Genomic DNA, 23,120 nt, shown 5'->3' on the forward strand with positions numbered 1-23,120 from the left:
CTATAACAATTAATCATGCTTCAAGCAATCAGCTTCAGCAATTAATTATTTAATAATGCTTCAAGCAATCAACACTAAAAAATTAATTATTTAATCATGCTTCAAGCAATCAACTTCAATAATTAATCATTTAATAATGCTTCAAACAAACAGCACCGAAGAATTAATCAACAACAATAATTCATACTTCAAGTAATCAACAGCAAAGTTTAGAATCAACAATTAATCATGCTTCAACAGTTATTATTACAACAAATTAGATTTATACCTAGGGTTAGTGGAAGATAAGGAAGAATGCAGAGCAGGTGGCGACAGGGACAGTGGCTGGCCAGAGGCAAGACAGTGGTTAAAGGGGTGAAAAGGTCGAACAGAGTCGGCGGGAAGACACTACGCGACGGCAAGTGGCACTGGCGGTGGCTGCAATTTCAATGGCTGAATTCGTGACGGAAAGCTAGTTGCGGAAACGAAAAGCTGGCTGAAAGGAACTTGCGACGATAGCGGTGGCTGGACGGAGGTTGCGCTGGAAGCTCGAGGTAGAGACTAGAGACGTGGGAACTGAGCGGTGAGATTGGAGGGCTGGAGGCTCGACAGTGGGTCTCTAGTGTCTGGGTGAACTGGTGAAGACTAGGGTTCCTTTCAGAAACGCAAAACGCAGCATTTTTGGCAAAATTTCAAAAACTGGCCGGGTCACGGTTCGATTCGACCAACTGGTTTTTGGTCGGTTCGGCGATCTAACTCCGATTTTTTAATTTGGCGGTTTTTTCTTCTGCCCGAACCGTGTTTATCAATAGTTTTCGGTTCGACTGGCCGGTTTGAACCAATTTTCAGAGCATTGTATAAACCGCTATAGGCACTAGCCAATTTGAAACTAAACGTAATCCACTATTGGTAGCCGCATTTTATGTTAAAATGGAGTAGGACAGAAACTGCTATAGGCCGTAGCGGTTTTTGAAGGAGGTGCAATATACATAAATCGCTGCTGGCTATAGCAGTTTATGTACAAATTAATAGGGGTAGGTAAATCCATAGTATACTTTAGCGGTTTATGCATAGATGAATTCCATCAACATTTTTTTGGCACAATTAAATATACTTATAATATAATTAACATTTGAGAGCTAAAATGATAATATGTTTATTTATTAAATAAGAAAAAAATACTATTAAACTAGGAATTGAAGGTGGTATTGCGTGGTAGCAACAATAAGTTTAATCTTACATATTTTTTAATAAATAAAAATTTAAAATTTTTACTATCATTCAATTAAATTTATCCATTTTTAATATTTTTAGAAAATAATTTAAAAAATGTACTCTTTATTCTTTAAGTAAATAGTAATCACCTTTATTTATTTAAAAAATAAAAAGTACAGTATTCTTTTATTTTAGACAATAATAAAAGTATAATATTTAACTGTTTGTTTGAAAAAATTTTAATTCATTTTTAAAAATTGTCTTTGAAAATATATCATTTTAAAATTTAATTTATCCAAATAATTTATTCTTACAAAATATTATTATGGTAAAATTTAAAAATTTTATTTTTATTCTAGAAGTAACATTAAATATGTATTAAAAAATATATTTAACATTATTTTCTAAAAATATTAAAAATTATTTTTATTATTTTTTGAGAGTGTTTAAAAAAAGAATTTAACTTTTTTATGTTCTATGAAGATAAAAGAAGTTTACAACTATAATCAATCATACATAGTCTTGTAAAAAAATTGTTAAGTTTAATTGAATGATGGTAAAAATTTTAAATTTTTATTTATTAAAATGTATGTAAGATTAAACTTATTGTTGCTATTATCCAACATCGCATTCGATTCTTAGTTTAATGATATTTTTTTATTTGATAAATAATCATATTATTATTTCAGCGGTCAAATATTAATTATATTATAACTATCTTTAATTTTGTCCAAAAAATGTTGATACATGTATAACATTTTTGATATTATTAGTGAATAATACTTTGATAATGAAAGTACTCATTCATGATTTTGAATATTTTTTAACACTTAACTTAAAAATAAATATTTTTTTATATCTAATAAAAAAAGTTTTTTTTTTACAAGAATATTTATTTCATGAAAATTATTATTTATATTCATGAAATTTGTCTTCAGAAGTACAATTACCTGTATCTCAGTTAATTTCTTAGTGTACCTCTGTCTAAAACAAACATAAAAAATAAAAATAAAAAAGAGGGGATAAACAAGAGGTATGTCTAAAATGAGCTGTGCTTATTAAATGAGCCACGCTTATATATACCATTAGATTTTATTAGATAAAAATCAAAGGCTAATGGGTATGTCTAAAACCGTAAAACGAGCTCAACAATTATGTGCTTATTGAATGTAAGCCATTAGATTTTATTAGATAAAAATCAAAAGCTAATATAAAAAAAAGGGCATTGATAGACTGTAATAAATATAGAATATCTTAATACATAAATAAATGCTTTCAATGACAATACTTTAATACACAATACTTTAAATGGCAACAGAATCTTTTATTCTTAAATAATTAAATATAAAATATATAAATATAAAATATATGAGTATTTTGTATTTAATAAAATTAATTATTATGCAAAACTTTTTTATAATATTAAAAAATTATATTAAAATAATATTTTAAACTGTAACATAAAAATATAAAATCATTAAAATTTTATTTTATATTACTTGATAAATAATTAGATTATTATATTCAAAATTTATTAACTAACTACTTTTATTAAAGATATTATTATATAATATAATTTTTCATAAAAATATTTTTAAAAAATAATTTATTTAAAATATTATATATAATACATGAAAATATTATTTTTTTTAATTTTTTAAAAAAACAGAATAAATAATATAATTTTAAATATATACCTAAATAAAAAAATTATATTTTCATGTATTATATATAACGTTTTAAATAAATTTTACTTTTACAAATATTTTGATAAAAAATTATATTATATAATAATATATTTAACAAAGTAATTAGTTAATAAATTTTAAATATAATAAACTAATTATTTGTCAATTATTATAAAATAAATTTTATTTATTTTATATTTTTATGTTATAGTTTAAAAGATCATTTTAATATTATAAAAAAAATGTGTATAATAATTAATCTTAATAAATAAAAAAACTTATATTTTTTGTATTTATTTATTTTATAGTTTCTAGAACAAAAAACTTTTATCTTTATATAATAGAATATGTGATAATCTTCTTTTATATATATATTAGGGATGGTAAAACGGGTCGAATCCGTCGGACCGACCCGTCGAACCCGCTAAAAAGGTGGATCGGGCTAGAATTTGAAACCTATCAAATTAAAAAAATTCATCTAATTATGTATATATGTTCCAATTATGTGACTTTATTTATTTTATTTTACAATTTCGTATATATGTTAAAATTATGTGACTTATTTTTTAAAATAAAGATGGTTCTATTGACAAATATTATTTTGAATAATTTTATTGAAGTTAAAAATTTAAAAAAAAGATAGTAAAAAAATCATATTATAATTTGACTATTTTTTATTTGTATTTAATTGTTTAATTATTATTTGTTGTTAATTTTAATTAATTTTATGTAAAAAAAAGGGTTAAACTGCTAGCATTTTGCACCTACTTTAGTTGGCGGAGCGGGCCAGCCCGTGCCGCTTATGGTGCGGATCTAGGCGAGGCGGGGCGGGTCGGCCCACATTGCCACCCCTATCATATACTATCTAGTAATTTTTATATATTAAATAATTATAATCATATAATAACATTGAAATCATAAAACATATTAAATCTGTTACAATATAACTATTTAAAATATCATTTTAATATAATTTTTTAATATTATAAAAAAATTTATAAAAATTTTGTGGGTTTGGCGGTTTTTTAATTTGACAGGTTTCAAATCCTAGTCCGATCCACCTTTTTTAGCGAGTTCGGCAGGTCGGCCCGACGGACTCAACCCATTTTGCCACCCCTAATCTATATATTAAGAAGATTATCACATATTTTACTATATAAAGGTATAAACTTTTTGTTCTAAAAAGTATAAATTAAATAAATACAAAAAATATAAGTTTTTTTATTCATTAAGATAAATATTATGCAAAAATTTTTTTATAATATTAAAATGATATTTTAAACTATAATATAAAAATATAAAATAATTTAAATTTATTTTATATTACTTGACAAATAATTAGATTATTATATTTAAAATTTATTAACTAATTACTTTGTTAAATATATTATTATATCATATAATTTTTTATCAAAATATTTATAAAAGTAAAATTTATTTAAAAAGTTATATATAATACATAAAAATATTAACTTTTTTATTTAGGTATGTATTTAAAATTATATTATTTATTCTGTTTTTTTTTTTTAAAAATTGAAAAAAATAAAAAAGTTAATATTTTCATGTATTATATATAATATTTTAAATAAATTATATTTTAAAATATTTTTATGAAAAATTATATTATATAATAATATCTTAATAAATGTAGTTAGTTAATAAATTTTAAATGTAATAATCTAATTATTTGTCAAGTAATATAAAACAAAATTTTAATTATTTTATATTTTTATATTAGTTATAGTTTAAAATATTATTTTAATAAATAAAAAATACTCATATATTTTATATTTAATTATTTAAGAATAAAAGATTCTATTGCGGTTTAAAGTATTGTGTATTAAAGTATTGCCATTTAAAGCATTTATTTATGTGCTAGGATATTCTATATTTATTAGAGTCCATCAATACTCTTCTTTTATATTAGCCTTTGATTTCCATATAATAAGATCTAATGGCCTATATAAATATGGCTCATTCAATAAGCACATAATTGTTGAGCTCGTTTTAGACATACCCAATATAAAAGAAGAGCATTGATAGACTCTAATATATATAGAATATTCTAATACATAAATAAATGCTTTAAATGGCAATACTTTAATACACAATACTTTAAACGACAACAGAATCTTTTATTCTTAAATAATTAAATATAAAATATATAAGTACAAAATATATGAGTATTTTTTATTTGTTAAAATTAATTATTATGCAAATTTTTTTTATAATATTAAAAAATTATATTAAAATAATATTTTAAATTGTTTTACTGTAAAAGATTTAATATGTTTTCTGATTTCAATGTTATTATACGATTATAATTATTTAATATATAAAAAAGTTAATATATATATATATATATATTAAGAATATTATTACATATTTTACTATATAAAAATAGAAATTTTTTGTTCTAAAAAATATAAAATAAATAAATACAAAAAATATAAGTTTTTTTATTCATTAAAATTAGTTATTATGCAAATTTTTTTTATAATATTAAAAAATTATATTAAAATAATATTTTATATTACTTGATAAATAATTAGATTATTATATTTAAAATTTATTAACTAATTACTCTGTTAAATATATTATTATATAATATAAGTTTTTATCAAAATATTTGTAAAAGTAAAATTTATTTAAAAAATTATATATAATATATGAAAATATTAACTTTTTTATTTAGGTATGTATTTAAAATTATATTATTTATTCTGTTTTATTTTTTAAATTAAAAAAAATAAAAAATTAATATTTTTATGAAAAATTATATTATATAATAATATCTTTAATAAAAGTAGTTAGTTAATAAATTTTGAATATAATAATCTAATTATTTGTCAAGTAATATAAAAGAGAAAATACTTAATTTGATCTCTGAAGTTATATTTGAGCCTCAATTTAGTCCTTGGAGTTTCAATTACCTCAATTTAGTCCCTAAACATTTCAATTGACTCTGTGACGGAAACTACCGCAGGGACTAACGTGATTAAAATTTGAAAAATTTAGGGACTAAATTGAGGTAATTGAAATTTCAAGGACTAAATTGAGGCTCGAGTATAACTTCAAGGACCAAACTAACTATTTTCTCAATATAAAATAAAATTTTAATTATTTTATATTTTTATGTTACAGTTTAAAATATTATTTTAATATAATCTTTTAATATTATAAAAAAATTTTGCATAATAATTAATTTTAATAAATAAAAAATACTTATATATTTTCTATTTATATATTTTATATTTAATTATTTAAGAGTAAAAGATTCTGTTGCCATTTAAAGTATTGTGTATTAAAGTATCGCTATTTAAAGTATTTATTTATGTACTAGGATATTTTGTATTTATTAGAGGCGGGCAGACTTTGTTTGCTCAATTCGGTAGTGAATGCAATTCCTAGTTATTGCATGCAAGTATCTCTCTTCCCTAAAATGGTAACTAATAAGATAGAATCCATGATGTAGAACTTTATATGGAAGGGTCAAACTGATGGTAGAGGGCTAAATCTAGTTAACTAGAAGGTGTTGGTCACCCCTAAGAAATTTGGGAGTCTGAAAATTAGAGATCCTTTTTGTGCTAATATTACTCTTTTTAAAAAGATAGTTTGACAACTTTTTCACCATCCTGACAAGTTATGGGTTCAACTGTTGACGGAGAAACACCATTCCTCTAAGGATGATTGCTTCAGTCGGTCTCGAGACAGGGGATCCTATGTTTGGAAGAGTATATGTCAAGTTTGGGATATCTTAAAGGAAGGTTTTATTTGGTGCATTGGGATTTGGAATAGAACTTTTGGTTTTTCAACGGAGAAGAGAGGGGCGACTGTGTCATGAGATGAATTATATTCACATTTTTTATTCGGATCTCCAGATCTTGGACCTTTGGTCATATGAACAGTGGAACCTTGAGAATATCTATTTTTTTCTGAATGAGTCTCTGCAAAGTAACATTAATTTCTACAACTCGGATGTTCAAGCTGGTTCAGAGATCGGTTGGTGTTGGACTGGTGTGACTTCAAAGGTTTATGACACTCGTAGTGGTTATTTGTGATTCAGTAAGAAGATGTTTAGTTGGGAGGACAGGAGGAATTGGCTTTGGCTTTTGCGTCAACATGTTCTGAAAAAGTACAAATTCTTAGACTGAATATGTCTTTAGGAGGCTCTTCCTACTGCTGTATTTCATTTTAGGAGGGACATTTCGCACACAGATAGCTGTCCACGATGTTTTTTAGGTCAGGAATCGGTTTTACATTGCATTCGGGATTGTCCAAAAACCCAGCTAGTTTGGCAAGGTTGGGGGATCTCCTGTTAAACACTGGATTTGATGAGTTAGTTCTTATAAAATAGCAAACAGCACCCCTTTAAATTCTGTTATGGTCTTTGGTGGATTTGACGTTCGAGAAATGACGAGATCTTTCATCCCCACGAGCCTTGGACCACGAACAAGATGATTGGTATAACTTTGTCCTTAGAAAAAGAGCTCCGGAATATTTTTGAGTTGCAACGAGTGTATCCCCTCCACCATTAGTGGCTCTTGGAGAATTCTCCCCTTGGTGGGTACTTTTAAGATTAATTGTGATGCTAGCTATCCTGACAATGGTGCTCGGGTTGGTTTTGCCTGTGTTAGCAACGAGGTTGTCTGAGAATAATTGAGAGTCATAGTATTCTATAAGGAGAGTTGTTTGCTATTTGGAGATGCTTTCTTTTAGCTTGGGACTCGAAAAAAAGAGATATTATATGTGAAACAGACTGTGTGGAGGCTTTTATTATTGTCAATAATTTACAGAATTGCTCTGATTTTATTGATTCTCTGGTGTTGAAAATCCGATATATCGTGTCTTGGAAATGACGTGCTGATCTCCGGTTGATTTTGAGATATGCAAACACAGTAGTAGACACTATAACAAGGAGTTGAAAGTAGTATTTAGTATAATTGTCTTTCTTAAGCAATTATTTATTTATTTATTCTTTTTTTGTTGTTGTTTATTTTCTTTTCAATCACAAAAAATTAAAATTTTAAGTTAATATAATTATACCAAGAAAATATATAAAAGAGTACACTTATTTTACAATTTTGTGATATATATATTGAATATAAGAAAAATGCAACATCGTTTTCTTGAGTTCTTGAAATAGAATTAAATAGCTTATTATTTAAAAATTTGTCATCATATTTGGGCTTTTTAGTAATTTTATATCCAAAAAATTATTTCTTATTAAGACAAAAATGGAACAACGTTACATCACTTTTTTTTAATAGGAATAAATGTGTAATTGAATGGTGTTTAGAAGAATAGAAGTGAGATTATGTCACCTTTTGTTATCGAGTTATGTTAATGTTAGAATATAAATATATATTGAAAATATATTGAAAATAAACTAAATTACATATATATTTATATATAGATACATTGATGATTGATTTTAGTAACTAATGTTAGTGTATAAATAACATTTTTGTTGTTATATCATATTTTTTTGGAAATGAGATTATGTCATTCTTATGTCATCATGCATAATTAAAACAAATATTTCACTATCGTTGCTTTGTTATTTTTCTCGTATTCAATTTGATATCCCACACACAATAATAAATGCAATAATAAATTCAATTCTTATAATTGAAATTTATCCATTAAAATGATAAAAACATGAATTTTTTTTCTCTAAGTTTTGTTTGTAAACATAATATTTTTTGATAAAATTATCTAACCGTATTTCTAAATTTAGATTTATCAAAAACTAGAAAAAAAAATTTTGCATTTAAATCATGCATCATCTTTTTAAATAACATACCAGTGACTCAAATTCACAAATAAAAGCAACAAAGTCTGAATTTCAATTACAGAATATGTGCAACTCATAATATAAAAGATACAACGTGTTTTAAATTGTATATAGCAGAGACACCTGATAAAGGCACCTGATATTAAGAGTGTACATTGTCCGGCTCGATTCGAAAATTCGGCCTGGTTCTAAATGTTTTAGGGGCTAATTTGGTGCCGGGTTTAGTTTAGAGTCAGGTAAGGGTCTCAAAAATAGACCCAGTCATTATTTTGGGTCGGGTTCGGGTCATATCTTGAGTCACCCAAATTCGACCTGGTGTCCTGGTCTTCATACACAATTAATATTTTGTGTTATTAGTGATGGATGATGACTATTTTTATATGAAATTTAAATATTGTAAACCTTAATATTTTGTGTTATTAGTCATTATAAGACTATAAGTTAATGTTTTATGTTTAAAATGAATAAGACTTTAGACTAATGCATAATATTGTGTTATTTGTATTGATTTAAATATTTAGTATTATTAGACAATATTAGTATTGATTGTGGTTATGCTTTAATTTCAGAGAATGGTTGGTTCTTGTTATATTTTTTTAAGTGAATTTTACCATGTCAAATAATGGTTGGAGTCTTGAAAATTTGGATATTTTCACATACTAACTTACAAGAAAGTAATGTTAACGGTCCGATTTTTATCCTATTTCTATCCCATATAAACATGGCCGGAAAGTGTATAGATTTCATCGAGTTTAGGGGTGGGTTCGGATCTAACAAATAGGTCTGATATATATTTCATGTCGAGTCTAGATCACATCAACCTAGTTTCACCTATGAACACCCTACCTGATAAAAAATACGGTTAATTTTGAACTATGTGTACTGCAATATGTGACACAACAGATTGTACACAAAGATATTTGATATATGACACAACAGATTATACAGAAAAATACCTGCATCCGATGATGCTACGTACACTTTTACAGGATTATTTTTCATGAAATTGTAAAGTTATTTCTAAAATACAGCGAAATTTAGTATTTTGGATTGCGATGTAATATGCACAAAAATATCTGATATTCACACATATATTTTTATAGGCCACGTGCCATTCCTCACAGAAGAATTTGCCGTAAAAGCATCTCATATTAATATATAATCATTTTTTTATAAAATTTTAAAGATATTTGTAAAGTATAGCTTTAAAATATAGTAGAATTTGATATTTTGAATTATGTAATATACACAAATATCTAATACTAATACGGACACATAGTTTTACATGTAGATTGAATTTATTATTAATTGGTAAGTTTTTTACAAAAAAAATTTTTAACAATGATGGAAACAAATTTTAAAAAATTAATTTAAAATATTTTAAATTCAGACAAAAAAAAAGAAAATACATATATATTTTTTAATGTACTAATTTTTTTTACACAAAAATATTATTTTTTCTATAATCAAATCATTCGTACTCCTATTTCTTTTTTATGATAAATTAAATTTATTTTACTTATATTTTTGTTTATCTTAAATCAACCGAAACAAATCCATATCAAGATAAAAAATAGTAAATATTCGACAATTTTTATATAGTAAGCATAAAATTAGGTTTAATTTTTTTATTATTCACAAGTAATTTATTAAAATTAGTTTTTGAAGAATAATTTTATAAAGGGTGTAATATTTGAAAATTATTTTAAATAATTATAAATATTGTTAATAAAATAATTTTTAAAATTAAATTGTATATAGAGGCACCTGGTATTGATACGTATGACTATATAAAAAGTACGGTAAATTTTAAACTATGTACACTGAAGTATGTGACACAACGCACTATACACAGAGATATCCGACATTAACACATACATTTTTACAGATCATTTTTTCATGAAATTGTAAAGATATTTTTAAAATACATCAGAATTCAGTATTTTGGACTGCTACGTAATATGCACAAAAATATGTGATATTCACACGTACGCTTTTATAGTTACATATCGTTTTTCATGAAATTCTAAAAGTATTCTTGAAACATGATAGAATTTAGTGTAAAAACATCTCATATTAATACATATAATTTTACATATCACATATCATTTGTTATAAAATTTGAGAGATATTTTTAAAGTATAACTCTAAAATGTAACCAAATTTAATATTTTAAACTATGCAATATACACAAAAATATAATATATACAAAGACATTTGATACTACTGATAGATATAGTTTTGTATGCAGATTGAATTTATTATTAATTGGTAATTTTTAAAATTTTTTTCTTAATAAAACAACGATAGAAATAAATTTTAAAAAATTAATTTAAAATATTTTAAATTTAGACAAAAAAAAAATAAAAAATACACATATTTTTTTAATGTATTCATTTTTTTACACTAAAATATTATTTTTTCTATAATCAAATCATGAGTACTCTTAATTTTTTTTAATGATAAATTAAAGTTATTTTACTTATTTTTTTTTGTTATTTATAAATCAACCGAAACAAATCTTGTATCAAGATAAAAAAATAAGTAAATATTCAACAATTTTTATATAATAAACATAAAATTATGTTTAAATTTTTTTATTATTCACAAATAATTTATTAAAATTAGTTTTTGAAAAATAATTTTATGAGAGGTGTAATATTTGAAAATAATTTTAAATAATTATAAATATTGGTAATATAATAACTCTTAAAATTTAAAATAACTATAATAAATATAAATATAAAATTAATTTTTATCAACTAATAATATAAAAAATACAATGTGTTTTAGACTATGGGAAGAGTATGGTGTATTTTGAACTATGAATATTAAAGTATGTGACACAATAGACTGAACATAGAATTATCTAATTTGTGACACCACAGACTATACACAAAGATATCTACATAAAATTATAAAAATATTTTTAAAACACATCAGAATTTAATATTTTGGAACGCTATGTAGTATGCACAAAAATATCTAATATTCATACATGCTTTTACAGGCCATATGCTATTTTTATGGAATTCTAAAAGTATTCTTGAAGTACTATAGAATTCGACATAAAAGCACCTTATATTAATACATATAGTTTTACATATCACGTGTCATTTTTCATGAAATTTTACAGATATTTCTAAAGTATAGCTCTAAGATATAGCAGAAATTAATATTTTAAACTATACGGATATACGCAAAAGCATAATATACATAAAAGCATTATCTAATACTGATACTGACACATATCATTTTACATGCCGATTAGATTTATTATTAATTGATAATTTTTAAATTTTTTTTTAATAAAACAATTATATTAGAAACAAATTTTAAAAAATTAATTTAAAATATTTAAGTTCAGACAAAAAAAAAAAGAAAATACATATTTTTTTAATGTACTCATTTTTTTCACCAAAATATTATATTTTCTGTAATTAAATCATGTGTACTCCTATTTTTTATGATAAATTAAAATTATTTTATTTATATTTTTTGTTTATCCTAAATCAACTTAAATAAATTCTATATCAAGATAAAAATAGTAAATATTTGACAATTTTTATATAATAAGCATAAAGTTAGGTTTAATTTTTTTTATTATTCACAAGTAATTTATTAAAATTAGTTTTTGAAAAATAATTTTAGAAGAGGTGTAATATTTGAAAATGGTTTTAAATAATCATAAATATTGTTAATAAAATAACTTTTAAAATTTAAAATAATTATAATAAATATAAATATAAAATTGATTTTTATAAAAATATATGAATAACATTGTTTTCTACAAAAATACAATTGTTTTTTTATAAAGATACAATTAAAAATTATTAAATAATTTAATTTAATATATATTTTACAAAAAATAACATTAATCTATCTTAAGTTAACTTCATTATAAGATTCTTAAACATTATCATTTTAAAAGTTTGACGAAATAATGAATTCAGACTCAGTTTGGAAACTTTAAAAGTTATTTTTTTTTGAGTTTTTAACTTATGAAAAGTAGTAGTATTAATATTTGGTGCAATTTTCAAAATTAAATTGTAGCTTTCTAAGAAACTATTTAAGTGCTTATGAAAAAGTTAAAAAAAGAAAATAACTTTTCTCATAATAAAAAACTTTTTATCACATTTTTTTTAAATAAATACTTTTAGAACTAAAAAATCAAATAAAAAATAACTTATTTATAAGCTACTTTTAATATAAGTATTTATTATTTAAACTATTTTTTTAAAAAAAACTTAATTAAACTATTTATTCAAAGTAAACCTAAATAGACAATTAACTTGCTGCATTCAATGTAATTTACCATATATCGAACATAAAGACTTGGGTAAAAAACGTTAATAAGCCAAGGCAGGATGGAATTTACGTATATCAGCCAAAATGAAAATCGTTTCAGCAATGAGCCAAAGCATATTTCTATATAATTCGAACCAGCGTGGTTCGAACTACATTTACACATAAATCGAACCAACATAGTTTGAAATAGTAAGGAACACTCGATGAATATAATTCGAACCGACTTGGTTCGAACTACAAGTCTTCATAATTCGAACTAGGCTTGTTCGAATTATACCCTTTGAACGCTTCCCAAGTAATTCGAACCTACTTGATTCGAATTACTCTAAATTTGACTCCAATAGTAATTCGAGTAAGGCTGGTTCGAATTATGTGAATTTTGGCTATATAAGAAGTTCGAATCAGCCTCATTTGAACCATTGTTCAATTTCCCTACCCCACCAAATCCCAGAGAAAACGACCCAGATTTGATCCGACAAAGACCTGAACGGAATACTCAGCCGATGGGAGACGATCCGGCAAGGTTATATCGGTTGGACGGAGTTGCTCATATAGCCGGGGTCATCAACGACGAGGTTAGTACATAAAAAACTTCGTGATAGCGGTATATGTGAGTTAGTGGTTTTGCATGCGGTTTTAGTGGCGGTTTATGTTAGCGGTTAATCGTAGTAGTATTGCTAGTGGTTTAGTTGAGAGGTTTTGCATGCGGGTTAGATGGTGGTTTAGTTGGTGGTTTATGTTAGTGGTTTATGTTACTTGTTTTATGTCACCTGTTTTATGTTAGTGGTTTATGTTGGTTGTTTTATGTTGGTGGTTTATGTTAGTTGTTTTATGTTAGTGGTTTTTGTTAGTTGTTTTATGTTAGCTGTTTTATGTTAGTGGTTTATGTTAGTTGTTTTATGTTAGTAGTTTAGTTGTGTGGTATATGATAGTTGTTTTGCATGTGGTGCTCGTTAATAGAATTTTATGCAGTTTATAATATTGGTTTATTGATGTGCTTTTGTTTCCGGTTTAGGTTGGTTGTTTTTAGTATTGGTTTTGTTAGTAGTTTTGTATCCTGTTTTGTTGATGCGGTGCATGTAATGCGCAGCCACAGCGATGCATCAGGAGCATGCGGCAGCAGCAGGGCATGCGACTCGATGAGAGATACGTTCCATACTTGCAAATGGCCGGATTATACCATTTTGCGAGGCTGAACGATAGATGGTTCCGGTTAGATGAGGCCCTTGTCAGTGCCTTCGTCGAGCGATGGCGTCCGGAGACGCACACGTTCCATATGCCGTTCGGAGAGTGCACGATCACACTTCAGGACGTGGCGTACCAGTTGGGGTTGCTAGTGGACGGGCGTTATGTGAGCGGCTGCCTTTCAGATTTTCAGATATACATCCAGGGTGGCCGTCCAGCTTGGGTGTGGTTCCAGGAGTTGCTTGGAGTGATTCCTCCTCCCAGCCAGGTTCAGAAGTACGCAATAAACTGCAGCTGGTTCTAGGAGACTTTTGGAGAGTGCCCCGAGGGAGCCGATGAGGAGACTGTGCGGCGATTTGCTCGTGCCTACATCATGATGTTGTTGGAGGTGTGAATCCCATCCGATACACACTGAATACCGAACTAAGACGATACACCCTGTGAACATAAGCGGTCCAGGTAACCCGTGAGTAGGCACAACATGCAAGTGCGTGCGTACACGGGAAATGAAGTGCTTGGTAGTACCCGCAGTCACATGTCTGAGAGGCAAGCGATACTCTGTAGCTACCCAATGAGAAAGAACCAGTCGGAGTGGTCTCTGATACGGTGAACTTGGAGTTATCCCTGTTGTACAAAGTCACTGTGAAGCACCTCGCCGTCTTCAAGTTGGCCTCAATACACTTCACCAAGTGCTGACTGAATTCTTGTCCGGTTCTCATCTGGGCCTGAGCCTCTCTCCCCTTGCGAACAAAGAGTTCCGCAAGCCTTCCATATGTTGCCTTCACCAGCGAGCATACAGGGAGGTTTCTGACACCCTTGAGGATTGAGTTCACACACTCGGATATATTCGTCGTCATGTGACCGAATCTTCGCCCCTCATCACGATGCTGAGTTCACAAGGAATACTCAATCCGGTTCGCCCACTCACACATCGCCGGGTCTTCAGACCGCAGAATATCAAACCAGTAATCAAACTCAACCTCGGTCTTGGCATACGCCGCATTGACAAGAAGCCTCCGTGCGTCTTTACCCTTGAAGGTAAGGGCAAAATTAGCCACTACGTGTCGAATGCAGAATGCACAGTATGCAGATGGAGGTAACCAACCTCCGTCGGGAGCCTCAAGCGCGGCCTTGATGCCGTTATGCCTGTCCGATATAACCAGTAGACCCGGCTACGGTGTCACGTGCTGACGAAGGTGGGAGAGAAAGAATGTCCAAGACTCTGCATTCTCACCCTCAACTAGTGCGAATGCAACAGGTAGTATGTTGGAGTTCCCGTCCTGTGCAATCGCGATGAGCAACGTTCTCCCATACTTGCCATACAGATGGGTGCCATCAATACTAACCAGCGGCTTGCAATGACAGAATGTCTCGATGCACGGTGGAAACGTCCAGAACAGTCTGTGAAAATAAGCTTGAGACTCATTTACACTGCCACCAACTCGAACAGGGCTCGTCCTTAGGACTGCAACAGTACCAGGCATCGTCAACTGGACTCCCAACACCCACCTGGGGAGCTCGTTGTACGACTCATCCCAGTCACCATAGATGAGGGCAACAGCCTTCTGCTTCGCCAACCAGACCCTCCTGTACGTCGGCCTAAAACCAAAGTGTGCGGCCGTGGCATTTAGGAGCACCTTGACGCTGACGGATGCATCAGCCCTAACCATTGGCATAATGAACGCCGATATCACATGATAATCCAAACTCCTGTGGTCACTCGAGATGGAGGTGGCAAGACAGGTATGAGGTCCATTGTACCGTTTGACCTCCCAAATCCCCTTGCGCTGCCGGAGACTCAGTCGAATCAACCATGTGCACCCATTCCCGAACTCAGAACACTTGCCCACATACCGGCGATAATCAGACTCCACTACCTTGTACTGTACCCCTCGCCGGATGCTGTAAGTCTTCACACTTAACAAGGCCTCATCTTTATCCTGAAATTGCTTACCAACCTGGAACTCTGTCAGACCAGCAGTCCCTTCCGCATCTCTAGCTCCAAATCCAACAGGCTACCCAGAAACTCCCTCCTGCCTCATGGCATCCAAGTCCAAAGAGGAAAAATGAGGTGGATACTGCTGTGTGCCAGAGCTAGAACCACCTCCCGCCCCTGCAGGCTCACTCGCTCCAATATCATCGCCGCTGTCATCATCAATCATATCCGGCTCAACATCATCGTCCTCTGCATCACCCAACAATCCGTCCCCAACCCCAAGCGGTGCAGCGCACTGTAAAGAGGTCGGCAGAAATTCCGCTGTTCCGACCTTGTCGCCTACGCTGCCATTGAGATCAACAACAAAAGAAGGGGAGGCGACAGGTTGGACCGGTGGCTCGTACACAGGGACGGACGAAGAAGCAACGATAGGTATGGAACTAGAACCGGCTGTCGTGGCTAAAGTGGTGGTATTCCAGTTCGAACCCCCTGAGCTGGATACCACATCAACCAACTTTGCCAACAATTCTTGTGTCCTCACCTTCGGAAACTGCCGGCGACAATGAAACATGACTTGCAAGTCCTCATCACTCCCGATCGTGAAACAATCATACTTCACGGTTTCCTGGAGCACCGTGACTGGAATGCGATAGAAAAACTTCTTAACCCGCTTCGCACCTTCCAGACCAAGTTTCATCAGTACAGACCTAACGAGGTCATCATAGCTCGTCGTAGGCCTCACGATAATACAGAGAGGATCCTTATCTGTGAACTTTACACCAGATCGAGTTTTTCTCTTTATGGATCCTCTGTGGTGAACAAACACTACAAAACTCTCGTCACTGGCCATCTTAGACCATCTAATGAGAGCAACTCACGTTTACAACCATATATATACAGGTCTGTTTCTCACTAAATCGAACCAGCCTAGCTCGAAATATGGTATGTGTAATTCGAACCAACCTGGTTAGAATTACTTTGGGCAGCTAATCCTTGTATAATTCGAACTAATGTGGTTCGAATTATGTGTGTTTCTAGTTCGAACCATCCTGGTTCGAATTATAGTGAATTTTTCGTTACTAATTCGAACTGAATTGGTTTGATTTATGTGTAAGGGTAGTTCGAACCAGGCTTGTTCGAATTATATGAAAATATGCTTTGGCTCATTAGTGAAACGGTTTTCATTTTGGCTGATATACGTAAATAATCTCCAGCCTTGGCTTATTAGCGTTTTTTGCCCTAAAGACTTAATCAGCCCATATGCTTGCTACTTACGAAAATCGATTTAGATTATGCCAATTTGGACCCTAACATCGTGTTAATTTATTTTTTTTAAAGAAAAGTATATTTTTATTTTACTAAACAGAATTATTTGGGGTTTTGGATTTAAGTTTACTCACAAAAGTAGTTAAATATTTTTATCAGTCTAATTAATTATTATTTTATACCAATATATAAAAAAGATTGATATATTTGAATTAGTTTTTATCTCAAACTCATGTTTTGATTTTCTCTTTTAATTTTTTCCACACTTTTGAACAATGAACTCTAGATCACTGTAAAATTTAAAAGAATTGAGAAAAGGACAAATTAGTCCCTGACCTTTTAACCCGAGGACATTTTCGTCCCTGAGCATTGGAAAATACATTTAAATTCCTGACGTTCCTAAAAACCAGACCGATCAGTCCCTTCGTCTGTGAGCCACCGTCAGACCGGACGAAAAATGCTGACTTGGCTCCCCCTATGCTTACCTGGCTCAACGGCGTTCCAGCGTGGCACGTTAGTGGGTTGGAGGATTTGAAAACAGGACACATAAGTCCCTGTAACTCAAAACGACGTCGTTTTGAGTGCTGCCCTAATACTAAAATTCGTCTGGGTCGTTCCTTCATGGTGGTGGCTGGTGAGAAGAAGACTTGTTCAGAGTTCAGTAATGGCTACGAAGGGGGCATCATCAACCTCAAGAAGAAGCGTTAGTGGAGTAAGAGAAGAAAATTCTGTTTCAAACTCAGTTGCAGGTGGTGTTCATGCTGACCATCACGCCGTCGCCCCTAGGTGTTTTTGTGGAGTTTATGCAATAATGTATAAGTCGAGGACCAGAAGCAACCCTAACAGAATCTTCTTGGGTTGTCCATTCTACAAGGTTAGTTTAAAAATTCTTGCTTTGGTTTGATCTGAGATGGATGCGGGCAGTAGATGATGTTGGTGATTTTGACAGGGAAAGGAACCTCATTGCAAATTTTTTGTTTGGGTCGATGAGCATCTTGCCAGAATAGGAAGCAATTGTTGCATCTGTGACAGCAGAGATTTGGTTGAGAAACATGTTGAAGTTGTAGAAGAGGAAGAAGAAAACGAAGATGAACTGGATGCAAGAATGGCTGTTTTGGAGGAGAAAATTATTGCTTTGGAGAAGAAGAAAAACCCATTAGCGTTGTGGTTTTCTGTAATTATATTTGCTGTTGTTGTTGCCTTTTATGTAGCTAGTGCTTGAGAGATGAACTATAGCAATCATGATAGAGAATGGCATTTTGTAGGTTTATGTTGTGTATTGAAACATGCCATTTTGGCAAGTCATGGGTCCTGTAATCTAAATGGAACTCTAGTTATAATATTAGTATGTTAAACTTATATTTTGAATATCTAAATAAACTTGGAAACATTGAGGAATTAGAGGCAGTAGTTGCATACATAATTTAGAAAGATGATGTTATATTGCTAAACAAGATTTCAAGTTTTTCATAGCCACTGTTTACTAAATATTCCCAAAATGAAAAAGTCTCCTAAACTGAATAGTTTGATGAAGCTTAACATGTCAAAAGTAAGCCTCTAACACAAAATACAAGGCATAAGCCAAGCTGCAAAATCAACATAACTAAAAGCTACACAGATCTTCACTTCTTAGGCACAATGGTAGGTGGATTAGGGATGAATTTGAACAATCTGGTTGTGGCCGGGCTTGCTGCCGCTAATGTCTCCTGGGTAGCTGATGCACTTGTTCCTGGTACGACTTGAGGTGATTGTGGGCCAGTGGAGTTTGGCTGACTTTGAGGGGGTTGTGGAGTGGGGCATAGTGGAGCTGGTGGCCTGAATATCTTCTGCTTGGGCCTCATCTTCGCTGGAGCTGCTTGAGTTTTTTGGGCCGCTGTAGATGGAACTTGGAGTGGAGGCCGAAACGGTGTCCTTCTGGTCACTGGTGCGGGCCTGACTTGGGGTGCTGCTGGTGTTGCTGCCACAGGGTTGGAAGGACCTGGGATGACACCACTTGAAACCTGTGTTGAGAGCTGGGTTGACAAGCATTGTAATTAGTCATACAAATTATACAAGGTTGTCACCCAATAATCAATCATGCACATTGAACAGATTGTAACTTACATCAGGTGTGGATTGCTGATTAGTTATGTTATGATCCTGAACAGATGGAGTATCCTGACTAGGTGGAGCATCCTGACCAAAATAGACAATAAATCAAGTAGATTACTCCTAAACATATAAAACAGAACTAGTAAATAAATATTCAAGTAAGCACATAAACTCCTATCATAGTTAAGAAATCAAACCATATAACTCCTAAAGCAAATTACTTACACTATCATTTGGAGCTGATTGTGACAGTGGGATGACTGCCATTGACTGAGATGTGGAACCTTTTTTGGGCTTCTTTGTCTTTGGTTTCCAATTGGGATCAGATGGAGCGCCCTTGCATGTCTTGTAGTTATGTCCCGTTGAACCACACTTACTACAAGTGACTTTGAATGACCTCTTCAACTTCTCTCCCTGTTGCATCATTGGCTCAGCTGGATCCTTCTGTCTATTATGTACTTTTGGCCTGCCAATTGGTCTCTTTATGATAGGAGGATCTGGCCTAGAATATTCAGTCCTTGTCCAGAACTCCTCACTTGACACTGGCTGAATACAATGAGCATATGTCTTGTGTATTGACTCCATGCATAACCATGGATGCACATAATCCTCTGGATGATCATGCCTCTTCCTTATGGCTGCTATGGCATGGATACATGGCATGCCTAACACAGAAGATAACAGCATGAACCAGACTTGACTTAACCATTCATTCAGCCAACAACTTAACAGCATGAAAACCATATATAACTCCATCATTCAGCCAACAACTTAACAGCATGAAAACCATATATAACTCCATCATTCAGCCAACAACTTAACATATTGAAAACCATATATAACTCCATCATTCAGCCAACAACTTAACATATTGAAAACCCTATATGAAAGTAAATTCAGCCAGCAAGTTAACATATTCAGCCAACAAATTAACATATTAACATATTGAAAACCCTATATGAAAGTAAATTCAGCCAGCAAGTTAACATATTCAGCCAACAAATTAACATATTGAAAACCATATATGAAAGTAACTTCAGCCAGCAAGTTAACATATTCAGCCAACAAGTTAAAACATTGAATGCCATTTATTAGAACTAACCAGTGAGCTGCCATTTGTTGCAGGAGCAGGTCTGCCTCATGAGATCAACATCCACCTTTGTAGCTTTACGAGTTACTTCGAAACGCTTGCGTGCATCATCACCTGTCCAGTCGGCACGCCATTTATTGCTAGGCCTTATTAGACGCTCCATCCTCTTCTGCTGAACTGGTGCAAGCTTTCCTGTATAATCACTAAGTAGCTCTTTATGCTTAACCATTCTCCGCATTAGATAGCACCTAATTTCCTCACACATTGTGAGGATAGGCTTGCTTCTGTAGTTGACTATCTTCGAGTTGAACACCTCACACATGTTATTTATGAGGTTGTCCACTTTTGGCCCGTGGAAAAAATACGCCTTCACCCAAGTTGCTGGCTCAAACTTGGAAAGATATTCCCATGCCCCCTGATTAATACCTTTGAGCTTCTCCATTTGTTCTTTGAACTCGGGTATGGTGGTGCACCTAGCACAATCCCAAACCACCTCCCGAATGTACAAATTCTTAAATCGGTTTATGAAGTTTTTCCAAATGTGCATCACACAGTTTCGGTGATGTGCATTTGGCATCACTTCCTTCAAAGCAGGCAGTAATCCCTAACACAGTACACAAAGGTTTTCACAATTAAACATAATTGAACAAATTCTGAACAACTTCATTATTAAACTAGGCACCTCAGTGAATAAATGTCTAACTGCAATAGAATTCATATTGAAATAATTGTTATAAATAGTTGTTAGTGTTACCTTCTGTTGGTCGGACATGAAATTCCAACCATGAGTCTGCACATCCCCCAGCTCTTCCTGAAGTAGGGTAAGAAACCATTTTCAAGACTCTTTGGTTTCAGACCTTGCAACTCCGTAAGCAACAACATAAAATTGATTATTCGCATCCTGTGCCACTGCAGTTAGGAGTTGTCCACCATAGTATGTTTTCAGGAAGCAACCATCAAGGAGGATTAGAGGCCTACATCCACTCTTGAACCCCTGCTTGCATGCCTCTAACCCTATATACAGCTTATCAAACAGTGGAGGGGCTTGAGGAATTGGAGTTACACACACCTCTGCCCTGGAGCCAGGGTTGCTTCTTAGAATTTCAAACAAGTAATCCCTCACATTATTGTACTGCTCCCTCTCATTGCCCATTATCTTCTCCCTTGCTTCCTTAACTGCTCTATAGACCATTTTGGGATGTGTAGTGAGTGAGAACTCCTCTCTCAGAAAGTCAATTGCTTCATTTGTTCTCATGTGAGGCTGTGAACTCATTCTCTTCTCCACCTTCTTACTAATCCAATGTTGATCAACAGCGTTACTTCCTAGGTCCCTTGCACAAGTGTGATCGTTTTTGTAAGTCTTCACCTGGTAGCATTGCAGTGATTTATTGTATGATAAATGAACTAACCACGGGCAGTCATCATCCATGCATCCCACCCTAACTCTCTCCCTATCATTTTTAATCCACCTAAGCTCTCTACCCTCAGAAATGAAAGAGTCTTTCACAACTTCTTTAAATCTCTCTATGGTTGCAAACCTTGTCCCTAACTCAAATCTGCCCTCTCCAAAAGCATAATGATCATCAAATTCAGGAAATGTGTGCTTGCTGGACTCATCATCAGTGGAGTTAGGAGTGTGTAAATCCTCAGAATGGTAATCATATATGGGGTCATCATCATCATCCTCTGGGACTGCACTGACATAGAACCTTACAGTTGGACCTCTGTTGGGCTGTTGATCATTGGGCCCAGAATTGGCCTGCTCCTGCCTATTGGGCTCACTACTGGCCTGCTGCCTTCTATTCACCTCAGATGTCCCCATTCCACTGCTTTGTCCCTTCTTTGACCAACTTTTCCTATTCCTATTCACACCTGTCTTCTTTGCACCTGGCTTCTTGGCACATGACTTCTTTGCAGATGGCTTTCTTGGAGACACAATTTTTTCCTTTCCCTTACTTACTCTCTTCCTCTTGCGTGCTCTGTCCTCAGCACTATTATCACCATCATCACTGTCACTTTCATATCCGGGTGGTGGCGGTTTATATGGCTCATCCTCCGTGCTCTCATATCCATCATCTGAAGATGAACTCTGAATCTCTTCTAACACAGGACTCTTGCCTTTGTTTCCACCATCCTCCACAATCTCAGGCTCATCAACTGGGTGGTCAAAGTACAGGTAAAACTCATTCGTCTTTGTATTCTTCATTTTGTTCTCTCGCATGGCATTGATCCCTGCATCCCCTGTCAAACTGTGCAGCCCCGACTCAACATCTTCACTCAATGGATCATACCAATAAACTGCCCTGTACGACTGGTACCCCAAGCCTTTAAAAAGTGTGATCAAATCCCCAAAATTCACAAAATCCAGGTCCATTTCGGGAAATTTCTCTACCTTTCCATTCTGATAAACAAGGGAACCATTACTGTTTCTAACAAAACTACCTCCATGGTGGAAAACTGGCACCACAAACACATCTACCATCTGGAGAAAAAAATAAGAACAGAAATCAACGATCAACTACCTCTACACTCATACATCAATCTCCTACAAAAAGTTAAGGAACA

The 23,120-nt window shown here is 32.0% G+C and overlaps 1 protein-coding gene and 1 pseudogene across 1 annotated transcript; both read right to left on the minus strand.

The window, feature by feature from the left end:
* Positions 1-13,028: 13,028 nt before the first annotated feature.
* Positions 13,029-16,958, minus strand: LOC148549937 (uncharacterized; annotated as a pseudogene).
* Positions 16,959-18,996: 2,038 nt separating this feature from the next.
* On the minus strand, positions 18,997-21,102 carry LOC148549938 (uncharacterized). The gene is made up of 4 exons (XM_088495859.1): positions 20,568-21,102; positions 19,691-20,130; positions 19,478-19,549; positions 18,997-19,386 (listed from the first exon to the last, which is right to left on the minus strand). Exons 1-4 carry the CDS (start codon positions 21,100-21,102, stop codon positions 18,997-18,999), a joined length of 1,437 nt encoding a protein of 478 aa, XP_088351985.1.
* Positions 21,103-23,120: the final 2,018 nt, after the last annotated feature.

Source organism: Arachis ipaensis, chromosome B8 (assembly GCF_059453495.1).
Source record: "Arachis ipaensis isolate K30076 ecotype BB chromosome B8, ASM5945349v1, whole genome shotgun sequence".
In the NCBI taxonomy this organism is placed as follows: domain Eukaryota; kingdom Viridiplantae; phylum Streptophyta; class Magnoliopsida; order Fabales; family Fabaceae; genus Arachis; species Arachis ipaensis.